The 12,629-nt window shown below is 47.6% G+C and overlaps 1 protein-coding gene across 3 annotated transcripts in view; it reads right to left on the bottom strand.

Moving 5' to 3' along the window:
* TTC28 (tetratricopeptide repeat domain 28) overlaps positions 1-12,629 on the bottom strand; it is a 122,262-nt gene that overhangs the window by 41,998 nt on the left and 67,635 nt on the right. For all 3 annotated transcript variants that reach the window (XM_027714165.2, XM_027714166.2, XM_027714168.2), the window contains 3 exons: positions 9,441-9,588; positions 7,601-7,873; positions 6,487-6,617 (listed from right to left, as the gene is read on the bottom strand). In XM_027714165.2, the coding sequence (XP_027569966.2) occupies positions 6,487-6,617; positions 7,601-7,873; positions 9,441-9,588 (552 nt within the window). The remainder of the gene's footprint in view (positions 1-6,486; positions 6,618-7,600; positions 7,874-9,440; positions 9,589-12,629) is intronic.

The following is a 12,629-nucleotide window of genomic DNA, read 5'->3' as shown; positions in this document are numbered from 1 at the left end:
ACAGAAGAGGAAAAGGGCCAGAAAAAAGCAGAAAGCAAGTGCCTTCTCTGCTGGTTTTCTGCAGAGCTCTGATGCTTATTGCAGCAAACACTACTTTCCTCTTTTTGCCTCCACAGCCTGTCTCTGACATCTTAGTCAATGTTTTCATGCATGACAAACTGCTTTAGCCTGAAGACTATTTCCAGTTCTCATTTGTGAGGTATTTATATCCTGTCCTCATTTTCCAGATTGTTTGCAAACATAACAAAGTAACTGCAGTCTCAAGATTTTCAGATTTTTCCTTTCTGAAAAATGTGGCAGACCCAGGGCCAGACCATCTCTTCATACAGCCGAGTGCCACACACATCCCATGGGCAGGGACACTGCAGTGGGCTCCCCTGAGCTGCAGTTCATGAATGGCTGGGATTCTCCACACTCCATCTGAGACTGACGTTAAGGAGCACAGCTGAGGAGGCAAGTGAGCAGCTGAGGGATCACTTCAGGATTTACAGTGAAAAAGAGACAAAGTTTACCCCATGAGAAATTCTATTTTAAAACACCTGAAAGCCACTTGGATGCAATGGAAAAGGCCAACTGCTATGCAAGTGAACCCATACAAAGCTAAATTCTGCAGAGAACAGAACAGTGACTGACCAGCCCATCCCACAGGGCACACACGAGAGGCCACAGGCCCTTTGCTGGGCTTCAGTGAGCTGGTGTCTACCGAAGCCTTCCAGGATGGCCTAAGCCATGCCAAGCCAAGAGAAGGCACAGAACAGGGTACTACAATGCCACAGAAGCCAGGCAGCTCAGGTATGGCTGCAGGGACTCAACTGGTAACAATGAAAAGCCTGCCCTCACCTTCTACACCAGCCTGAACAGGCATGGGACAGGGAGGCTCACCACCCTCTCTGGAAGCAAAGGAGCAGGGTTTCTGGCTGCTTTACTGTCCTCACAGTCCCACTGTAGAGGGTTATGCTCTTTTCCAGGTGTTCTCCTGGCCTTCTCCACCACAGACCCCACAGGTCCTATTTTAGGAAGAATGGAGTCCTCCTGAAGGACAGCTCTGCCACTTCCAACTCAGTCTGTGTTCCCGTCTTTTTCTTATCTAACTCAGCAGAACATAAAAAAACCCTAAACACATTTTGTTGCCTCAAACCATAACTGATACAATTCAAGGAAAAAGCTGAATATCCTTACAGGTCTGCTATCAAATGAAGATGTGACTTGACAGACAAAGCAGGGCAGGAGGGACACCTGGAAAGCATTTCCCCTTCCCCTCAGGAAGGGGCAGAAAACCTTGGCTTTACAGAATTTACAGATTTCATTAGAAAGGAATGATCTATCTTTCCTTCTGCATCTACTTCTGGAAACAAGGTGAAATTTGATCTTTGACTTGCACAGCGTGGAGCTGCAGTTTACCAAATGTGGAAGCTTTATGCTGAGTTTCATTGCTTTGAAGGGAAATGGGAAAAACTACCAGAACTGCAAACCTAAATAACCAGCAGTGGCTGAGCTGCTCACAAAGTATGTTCAGACAGTTGCAGAATCTGCAAATTCCCAAATGAATCCAGCCAGGGATTATGTCTGTCCCAGTAACCATATTCGCCAACGCTCCTCCTCCAGGGATGCACAGTGGCCAGTGGTCCCTGCCAGCTCCACGGCAATGCCCTCTGCAGCAAGAGCACCCAGCCAGCTTCTGGAGTCTCCTGGGCTGTGAGCTCATGGTTTCTCTTTACAACGGGACTTTCTGCATTCTGATGTTTCCCCTGCCACACAAGAATCTTCACAGATATGTCGGAGCAAGGTGACAAAGAAAACCCACCAGAGTCTGCTTAGTAAACACCTTTCTTCTATGCCACTTAACCACCCAGTTCTAATAATCATCTTCATCATGCCCTTCTGCTGCAAATAGTCAGCCTTTCTGAACAAAATCTGCTGAAGCTGGAAACATGAACTCTGCCTTACATCTGCAATCGTTTTAAAAAGCATCTTGAGACAGTAAAACCTGGCTCATCAGTTACTGAGCATACCTGCCTGCTGCAGAGAATTCCCAGAGCCACATATGCTCATGGAGATGTCCAGGGGTAGCAGCCAGCAGCCCCAGACACAAAGGGTCAGTAACAAGAGGGCACTGAGCCACAGCAGGTCTGCACCTACTCCTGCCACAAATAGCTGCTTCTAGAGGGAGGTGGGGGGAAATCCCTTTAAAACTGGGCCAGGAATGGCTGCAAGCTGTTAGGCACCACAAGCCAACCCAGGGGCAAGATGGCATTGACAGTCTGTCCTCCACTCTCTGCCCTTCCCTCAGCCACAATCCTGAGAAAAGGGGTAGCAGGAAACAGCCTTGAGGCACTTGGCTGCATCTTCATCCCAGTCCCAGGGAGAGTCCAGGAGCACAGACAATAGTCTTCCTCATCCAGCACCTTCTGTTCACTCCCAAAGAGGGACCCTGCATCCTAAGGAAAGGCCCAGTTCAGCTCCAAACGTGCCCACCAGCCAACACGTGGGAGCTGCCAGCGCCCAGTGGCTTTCTGGCAGCAGCATCCTTCCCAAGAGCTCTGTGCTGGCAGCACATTTTCACACAAGCATTCATTTCATGATGGTTACTTTATGATCTTGCCGTACTGCTATTTCTGAACAGCAGGGCTGTAATCGAAGGCGTCTGAGGGCCCAGGAGAGAAGGGAGCTATTACACTGCGGAGTCCCTGTGGTGTCCATGGCCTCTGCACGGCAGAATTCAAGCACAGCCTGTGTGAGGGTTTGGACACTGGACCCAAGAAGGGGCTCCACAGCTTTCCTTTTCCCGTCCATTTCTGCTTGTCAGCCCTCAGAGCTCCAACACTCAAGCAGTACTTCTCTAAATTAAATGCTTTGGAAGGAACACAGGACCTTCCAAACGATCAGTAAAAAGGGCCACTCCAACCCATTCCAAGAGATAATGCACCACTGGCTCTACCTTGGCACTCTGACCTTATAGAACGCCAAATACAAGACAGTTCTGCACACCTGAGCAGCAGCTAACGATGAAAAGGGACATAGGGCACTGGTGTTACAGGCATCACAAGCTTTTACACTTACATTTTTACTGCATTCTTTCCTCTGATCCTGGCATAGCTCATCAGCTGCATAACCCTTGTTTAAATCACAGCTTGTGATGTGGCATCAACACACGCTACATGAGTTACCTGATGGCTTCCAGAAGATCACGTTACCTGGCACTAAAAACAAAGCAATTAATTAAAAAATAAAGTACAAACATAACATTCTGCACCTCCATTATGTTCAGGCTTTAGTCCACTCTGAGAAGAAACAGGCTGCAAGTTTCTGCTGCTCATCAGAGTCAGCTTCTGTGACAGGCAAAAGACAACGAGCTAAAATAACGTGATGCAGTCTTCCCTGCTGACACCGTCTGTCACTTCTCCTCTGACACATCCCGGTGCTTTGGCTGCTGCTTTAGGGAACCTCTCTTTGTACAACTATCAGCCCTTTCAAGGGCACTAAATAGTGACTGGAAAAAAGAGCAGCAGCTCAAGCTACCAGAACACTTATTTCCTCAGCACATGAACTGCTGGACAGTGTGCACCGACGTTTCACTCACAGAGAGCACCGAATGCATCACAAGAACATGATGCTGCTGCCAGTGTAGGACAGGGCTGTGACTCGTTATCCATGCATCACCAAGCAGCAAGGAAGTAAAGACAACATTTCACTCCTCTGCAGCCAGGTCATTCTCAACCACATTCCCAATGTCTGCAGCAGGCCACAGTGAAATCTCCTCTGCTTCATCTTCACAGAGAAAGGACAGACTACCAACCTGCACTGCTATTTTGTCTTTATCCGCATCAAACCATCTCAGTGTTGGGCTTCCACACTCATCTCCATCAGAAGAGGCAACTGTCCTCCTAGATGGTCCTGCTTACCATCCTGTCTTCTACTGCCCCTCATTTCTGTTGTCACCCTCTTCAGGATGGTATCCCACTGAGCACAGGGGTCATCTGCAGAGCTCCACAGGAACCAAGGAATGCACAGACAGGAAGACCGAGTAAGTCCCTTATGATTCCTGGTTTCCTGAATCAACCGCCTTTTCAAGTCTGCTAAGTCTTTCAGAAACAATCTCAGAGAATTAGCTCATCTGAATTTCTTGACCAGGCACTGCAGCTGGTCAAAAAATCTGACACATCCCTTACCTGAGATGGCTGTCGCATGGTGCCCTTCACAGTGTCTCCCTAAGAACCAGTGTTCTCTCTTGTCTGCACAGACCAAATTCAAATGTATGTTCAACACCCCACGGTCTCTCTTGGAGACACTACAGGTATGCCAAACCCCAGCTACACCTGCTTCACGCTCTCTCTGGGCACGAGTATCACAAAACAGCCCAAACTTCTCCTCACAGTGGCTGAAAGAGCGAATGGTCTGCCTGGACACACGGCCTGTGCTCAGCACGATACAGTGCTTGTAACAGGAGCTGCACAGACTCCCCACGCCAGGGAAGAAAAACATTTAAAATCTTGAGTCGCTGTGAACAGCTGAGACGATTCCTTGCTCAGCTGACAGCTTCCCTTCTCTATGCCCACGCAGGGGAAGACAGACCTCAGTGCTCCAGACAGATCCTCTGCAACCTCCTCCTCAGTTTATGAGTGACACAGCCAGCAGAAGCCCCTGGTACAAACATTTGCAGCCTCAGAACCTGACAGTCCCTCTGAAGACAGCAGTAACCCATACACACGAGTACTTTTTACCTTCTCTGCCAATTCTCTGTACAGTCCGAGGTAAAACAATTACCTCATTAAAGTCGTACACCAAATTCCCTTCTGGTGGAATTCACATCAGCCCTATTGCAACTTTATAACATTTGCATTATAAAAATGTCTGCAAAGGAGGCCAAGAAAAACAGCTTTTTGTTCAGAGGAAGCTCTGTGGTCAAGATGATGTCATCAGAAAGCGCCAAATTAATTTCCTGTGGTTACATCCTACAGGAAATCCAAGAAGCTCAGTTTTCTTGCTAAACCAAGTAGTCACTTGTTGTCAATAACTGTTAATTATGTGCCCAGATGTGTCATGAACTAAGAACTATCATGATTAGCCCTCATTCCCTGACTCTCTCCAGAGGGATCTTTTTAGATCAGTGGCCTGAAGTCAGTGAAATGTTCCAGCCTGGGCTCTGGGGCTGCTGTGCTTCCACCAGCACAGCAACTCTCCTGCCGCTCCTCCAGCCCCCACAACAGGGGATCTGCTGCTGCAGAAACCCCACGGAAGAGCTGCAGCCACGCAGGTTACACTGTTAGCAGCAACAGGGACCCCGATCGAGAAAACTGCAAAAACAATGACAAGTAACAGCTTTTCTGCTCTGCGTGAACAGAAACAAGGAAATCAGGAATAATTCAGGAAGTTTTCCAGCTGGTAAAATAATCAAGAAAGCGTCTAACAGGTCCCTCCCCCAGTCACAGTCCTTCCACAACCTACTGAAAGATGCATTTCTCCAAGGCTTACTTGATATTCAACTTATCAAATAATATTTCAGTAAAGCACTCAGCAAATTCAAGTGGATTTTTTCCATGACTTACCAGTGGGAAACTGATCTTCCTCGGTTTTTAAATCTCCCCCAAAACTACTTGTGCTTACATGAATTCTCACCTGCCTGCTGCCTCTAGCCCCTCCCTGCACCTGCCCTGTGACCACCAGACCCCATCTTCCCATTCACAGTAGAGGGGAATCCCTGAAGGGGGGGATAGGTTTTGTACCTGTAAAATGCACTAGAATATGATTCTGTCCTTACAGTGAACTTTTGGTAGAAATCCCTTGGGACAGCCTGCTCAGTCCGTGCAGCCCACTTCCCTGCACTGGCAGGGAGCCCAGTCTAATGCCTCAGGAGCTGAATGGCAAACGGTCAAGGCAAAGCAGACCCAGTCCTAGCAACCCCTACAGTCTACACAACAATTTGTTTTCAGGCTTGCAAAGGTTCTTTTTCTTTTCACAGGTGTTTATACAAAGAGTATTTTACGCAAACACTGGGGACAGGGATCTTGCTCATTTCTTGTACAACTTAGGTACAACTTAGGGTGCAGCCTAACAGAGTCTGGACTGGTAGCACCTGTATCACGCACTGAGGACACGAGGGTTCCACTGAAGCCGTGTGGGACTGACACTGATCCAGCAGCAGCTTCTACCTCCAGTGCCAGAGCTCCAGAGCCTCTGTGCTGAGGGAACACAGTGGGGAAGGGAGAGGGAGGCGAAAGGACCTGCTCAGAGCTCATGGAGACTAGAGATGAGGGAGGCAAAAAGACAAACCAAACATCCTGCCCCTTGCACTCACACACTGTATCTACTGGTACAAAGACTTTCCTTGACAAAAGGCAAGCTGGCACCTGGGAAGAGAAATCACGTAGCTTCCAAATTCTTGGAGTAAAACGGGGCAGACAGACAAGGTTTTTTGAGATGTTCGTATCTGTCCGGAAAATCACACAGTGCTGACTCTCAGCTCAGACTATTTAAGAAGCTTCCTACCTCTCTGTCCTTGAGCTTCATGGCAAGCACCAGCTGATGTCTGTGGTTAGTAAGGGCCTCCCGGTAATTTCCTTTGGAGAAGAATGCAGAGCCCAGATTACCATGAGCTCGGCATTCTCCCGTCTGGTCACCTGTGTCACATGCAAACAAAACACAGGTTAGCTCATACAGGCACTGCTGGAAGCATCCAGTGAGAACACTGGAACACGTTGTGACAAGTAGCATCAGAACAGTTTAGTACACAGCCAAACTCTCCTCCTCGCTGGCCTTCGGAAACTTCTACAGTTGCCATCGACCTTATTTTTAGAATTGTTTTACTTTCTCCTTTGGTCTAACACCTGGCAATTTCCCATTGCTCCCCGTTTATTCCTTGCTGTAAAGTTTAGTCAATGGCCCAGGAACAAGCACAGAGCATGTCAGCTTTCTCCAGAAAACAATTCTGCAGCACAGCTTAGCTCAGATGTACAAAGAACATCTATGGCCATCTTCAAGAGAGCAGTCCCTGTGCTCTCAGTGAGTGCTCCTGGCTTGAACCTTCAGGCACTGTCCTCCACCTGTCCACGACTGGGCCTTTGTCTCGTATCTGCCTGCTCTCCCACAACACCCTGAGAAGCTGAATGCTCCCACTGTTGTGCAGAACATACCATACTCGAGAGGGATTTTTGAATTTGGTTATTTTTTAAACACTCTTTCTTCATCGTTGTCTCATTCTTGTTTTGTTCCTTCCCTGGCTACTGCCCCGGAATCTCAGACTGAGTACCTTTGTCCATTGAATTTTTGGAAAAACAGATGGCTTCATTTAAGACTCATGTATGGTTTTGAGCATAAGTCTACACAGGGAGTAAGAGCAGTTCCCACATACATGACATCAGGTAATTAGAAGACCGTGTAAAACCCTAGCATTCATTGATCATCTGCCCCTTCACACAGGCAGGCAAATAGGGCGGCACAAACCTGCAGTCTCCACATTTCAGGAGTCTCAGATTGGATTTAGCAGTTTGTAAAACCCCACAGAAACCTGAGCGTTCCAGAGAGATACCAATCATTAATCTAGCTCTTGATTTGTTCCACCTGTCCCAACCCAGCACTCAAGGAGTGAAAGGCATATTCTTACCTAAACTCTTGGCTACGTCCAAGTCCTGCTGCATGTATCCAGTGCTTTTCTCTGTGTTCCCAAGGGACCAGTACGCACTGCTCAGCGCAGAGAACACCGATCCCCGCAGCTTCAGGCTGCAAGTGCCAATCTTCAGGGCAGCCTCCAGCACCACCACAGAGGCCCCATGGTGGCCCGCAGTCAGGAGCTCCTGGCCGATCACAGACACCACAACAAAGGGGCTCTTGTCCAGCTTCATCTTCTGCAGTTGTTGGTAGGTGGGCTCCAGGGACTCTGAAGCACAAAACCAAAGGCAAAGTTACTCAACAAACCGAGTTATTTACATCAGGAATCACCTTCACAACTCATCTTGATTTTTTTTGTAACCAAATGACACACGAATTAAGGGCCAGACTGCCCAAATCCAACTAAGATTTATTGCAGGAGCTTGGGGCTCAAAGGTACCATCTAAGATCCGGCACACCAAGACAGATCACCTGGCAAGCTGCTGTTTGCCTTGCAGAAAGCACTTCAGGAAGGAAGCATGAGCATGTAGAGCAGTCTCATACTGAGCTCTGAAGCCTGGCATAACAGCAGATGGAAAACGGAAAACACCTGGGGAATTTTGTAGGAAACTGGAAATGGGCCACCAGCAGTGTCTAAGAGCATTACAGTTTCTGCTCCTTCAGCACAAACTTTCAGCTGAACATCTGCAAAGGCTGTGCCTGTCCAGATACCCAAAGCACACGATGTATGCCAAGAGAGAAAGAAGGTCTTCTTTGGTAGGAGATGGTGCTCCTTTGGAATGACAGCACTGGACCTGCTCAGCTGCTTTGACTGGTCTAACTGCAGCAGGGAGCACAGCTGATGTACAGCTGCAGGGAAACGGGTCAGCGATCATCCAGCCAAATTTGGGGATGCTCACACACAATACATCACCTGCATGCTAAGCAGCAGCCTCAGTACCTTTGGGTACCAAATGAAATTACCTTCACAAGGTAACTGCTATATAGGACAGAAATTTCGAGATGAATTCATTTTGGAGGATGCAAAAAAGGAAACACCAACAGGGATATTTTTTCATTTCAGTGCTTCTTGGCTCCTAAACCCTGCAGCCCCCAGCACCATCTGCTGAGGACGAGAATTGCCATGTTCCCTCCTGGATAACAGCATTAGGACATTGCAACACAAAGCCTGCAAGAGAAACAGAGCAAAGAGGAGATGACCTCCTTCCTCTAGAGAGAAAAATCCTGTAAATAGGGACATTTTTAAAGAGAGGCAAAACGCTGCACAGCTCATATGGCTTCAAGGTCCCTGTGATTTCAAATACTGCCTGAACAGAAGGGAATTAGCAGAGCAGCCTTTTTTCCTTCTGGAATGCTGTTTTGAGAGACACTAGTACCACAGAAAAGCTGCTGATGTGCTCTTCTGGGCTAACACTGGCCTGGAGCATTTCAGATGCCCTGTTCCCAACAGTCAAGCACCAAAACATTGTGGGAAGTTGTTTCAGCAATGGCACAGCCAGGGCCACAGCCCCACATGCCTCTGTTTGCACTGATACTGGAGAAAGGACAAACGAGCAAGGACTCCATGGGAACTGCTATACAAACCCAGTTTATCTCCAGTGCCCCTCAAGCTGGGTATCACCATCTTGCTATCCCACTCAATCAGAAGGATAGTTTTTGTTCCTCCTGCTGTTCTCAGCACTCTCCTGACTCAGCAGAGAAGCCAAATCTTAAAATCTTTCCCTTCAGGCCTGCAAGTTCTCCCATCCGAGGATCTTGTCAGAATCACCCATGGACTGGAACTCCCAATACCTCAGCAGGAGGTCACCACCCCTGAGAACCCCCCCAGTGCTTACCTCGCATGGGAGACTTCATGGCGGCCTCGACCATGCCAACCAGGAGCTGAAGGCTCTTGGGATCCTGCGCCAGCCCCGACGCAAAGGCGGCCAGTGCATCCGCATGGCGTCCCAGGTACTGCAGGGCCACGCCCTGTCGGAAGTATGCCTGAGGAACAGAGGGAACAGGAATGCCCATCACTGACCCGTCACAAATATTCACAAATAACACAGCTGCCCTGACCTCATGCTGGTGGACACCAGGCTATAGCATCACACTCTGACTTCTGGCTACCATCAAAACCACCCAACACCACAGTCTGGTTTGTGGCTGCCCCCAGCGTGGACCCCTCTCACTTTGATCACCTTCTCAGCCTTTGAAAGGCCTCTGATCTGTTCTGGAGACCAGGGCTGGTAACTACTGGTAAGGCAAAGCTTTCCCCTTGGACTTGGCCAAATACTTATTCTTAACTATTTATAACCAGATGCTCGTTCTCGAGACTGCCCAGCACTGCCCCACTTGCTTGGTGCACTTTAAATACAACACACACACACATATACACACACCCCCCTGTACACAGATCCACATGCGCTTCTCAGACTGAGGCCAGACACTCATAATTCTGAACCTGTTTACAAGAGCAGTGTCTTTGTTTCTTTCTTTCCCAGGAAACCCTTTAAGGGAATGTGCAACACCCTCAAAGTAACCTGTATCTCCTCTCACCATGTATTTCTGTTTCTACACTAGCAACAACATCAACACAGAGCTGCAAAGCACTCCCAAACAGAGCTCCCACACCTCCCTACACTGGGACACAAGGAACCGACACACAAAGCAGGAACTTCAGACACATGCTCTGCTCACACACAGGGGCAAAGCCCTGGCCCAAAGGGTATCCAGGACTGCCTGGGAGCTACTGGGAAAGAGACCACAGAAACACAATCCAATATTTGCTCAAAGTATTCAGGTATTTGTAGCACACACATTTGGACACTGTTATATAAAGGTCTTGACTCTTCAAGCACCTTGGATGCCATTATTCAGGTTTTATCTTCATGACCAGCTAATATCTTTCTGATGTAAATTTTGCTGCACTTTGGGTTCATTCAAGCCTATTTCAATAGTACAAATAAAGAAGATAAAACATTATTTGCATTTCTTTAAAAGTGCTTTAAGAACCAATACTGCTCCTTGAGATTGGCTCCCAGTATTGATCTCATGGCTAAGATCCCACCGCTCTCTCTCTCCATCCGTAATAGCAGAGACCTGTGCTCAAGATACATTAGGTATACATCTGTGGGAGTCTTTTTATTTAAACAGGACAAATCTCCAATTAATTTCCAAACTGGTATTTCATTAAAGCATTCAGGCACTTTCAGAATCCAATCCAGGAAGGCAGAGACTAAGGAAAATCAAAAATGATGCGAGAAATTTAGAGACATGAATATTTAATCTCTTTTCCATTAGTAAGTCTTGATTGTAGAACCCCTTTTAATAAATTTGATGAAAGCAAAATTCTTTTCATTAACCTTTAGTATAAATGTGTTCTTATTGAACCAAACAAGCCACTGTACTGGAAACCCAATTCAGTGTTAATTAGATTACGAGCATGAAGCTTTAAATCAAAGAGAATACAAAGAACTAACAACGTGCAGCAGCCACCAAGCGTGAGCCCTCCCAGCAGCGAGCAGCCTGTCATCTAAATCATGCTGTACACTTTTAAGTCCCTTTTTTTTTTTTTTTTCAGAATTACCATTTAATTACTTTCTTTACTGCCTGATGACAGAGGGAGTTTGACACAGCACGCCTCTGGACAGGGACCTTTCCAGCCCACAAGGCTGGTCCAGGGCAGCCGTGCCTGTCTGATTCAGCTCTCTGGGAGAAGGGCACGGACACGCAGCCTCCAGCGCAGAGCTCCATGTGTTGTGTGAGCTTCTTCAGCACCTTGTGCTTCACTGGCACATCCCAAACGCTGAGAAAGGAGAGTCCCCATCCTCTGAGCCCTGCACAGGCTCCAGGTGACAGGAGGAGACAAGACAGAGCAGGACCCACAAACGTGCAGTTCAGTTCCGCACATTCTGAACGTCCTTCATGGAAAGGGTTTTTATCCGCTCCCCACATGTATTCCTGGAAACCCCCCCTGGAAGCCACTTAATTTGAATACAAACACAATATTCAAAGCCCAAAAGAAAAACCTATTAATCATAACTGAAAGGAAGATTTTGGCCCATTTTTCTCCTGCAAAAAAAAACCCTTCCTTCCTTCCTCCTCCAGTTTCCAGCATACACAGAAGGCTCTCCACACACTGTGTTCCCCATGGACCTTTAACAAAATAAATAAAAAGCATTCACATCACCTATTTCCTCCCCAAGAGGCATTCACAAGTTAGTTTAGCATTGGAATGAAGACACTGTATCAAGGGAAAAAATCTGCAAAGAGGAAACGGTGAAAATCACCCTTTGGAAGAGGAGAGGAAAAGGGAAGGCAGGGAGCCAGCAGCTGCAGCTGAAGGAGTGAGCCAAGGAGCGGCTCCCGGTCCCAACACAGACAGAGCCTTCCCATGCTGAGTGAGCTTTAAATTTTAAATCCCATTATGTGAAGATACTACAGTGCTCACTCTACAGCAACAGTTACATTAATTTTCCAGTGATCCCAAGTAATAAAAAATGATCAATTCCTTTTAAGAAGATTAAAGCAAGGAGAGGACAATGTTTCGCTAAAGACAAGACAGGAACAGCAGGTGTTTTCTAACCCTGGTGCTCTGCATCCTCAGTGTAATACAAACAGCTGGAACCATCTCTTTCATTTTTTCAGTCTCTGTATCACACTTTCCAGGAACAAAGCACCGTGCAAGAAAAAAGCCTCGCTCTCAGCTGAAATTTGGCACCAGATGCATCTCCGTCAATGGGAAATGTTTTCTCCTATCCTTGTCTTAGCAGGACGGACACGGCTCTGCTGTTCCCATCTCCAGAGTCGCAGTGTGCCAGGGGTTCCCAGCATCTGCACCCACCCCTCCAGCCCGAGCTCTGCACAGCCCATCCACTGCCCTCGGAAGGACATGGAGAGCAGGGATGCAGCTCTGCGAGCAGGAGCCTTTTGGGAAGGGAAGAGGATTAAAAGGTACAAGGCAGATCTACCAAGCTGCTGATCTCATCAAGTCCCCAATACTACGTTGGAGAGGCTGTTAGTGAGCATTCCTGCACACCTCT

The sequence above is a fragment of the Pipra filicauda genome, unplaced genomic scaffold (assembly GCF_003945595.2).
Source record: "Pipra filicauda isolate LSUMZ 115617 unplaced genomic scaffold, ASM394559v2 scaffold33_size4404698_pilon, whole genome shotgun sequence".
In the NCBI taxonomy this organism is placed as follows: Eukaryota; Metazoa; Chordata; class Aves; order Passeriformes; family Pipridae; genus Pipra; species Pipra filicauda.
This window is presented reverse-complemented; position numbering and strand designations above follow the sequence as displayed.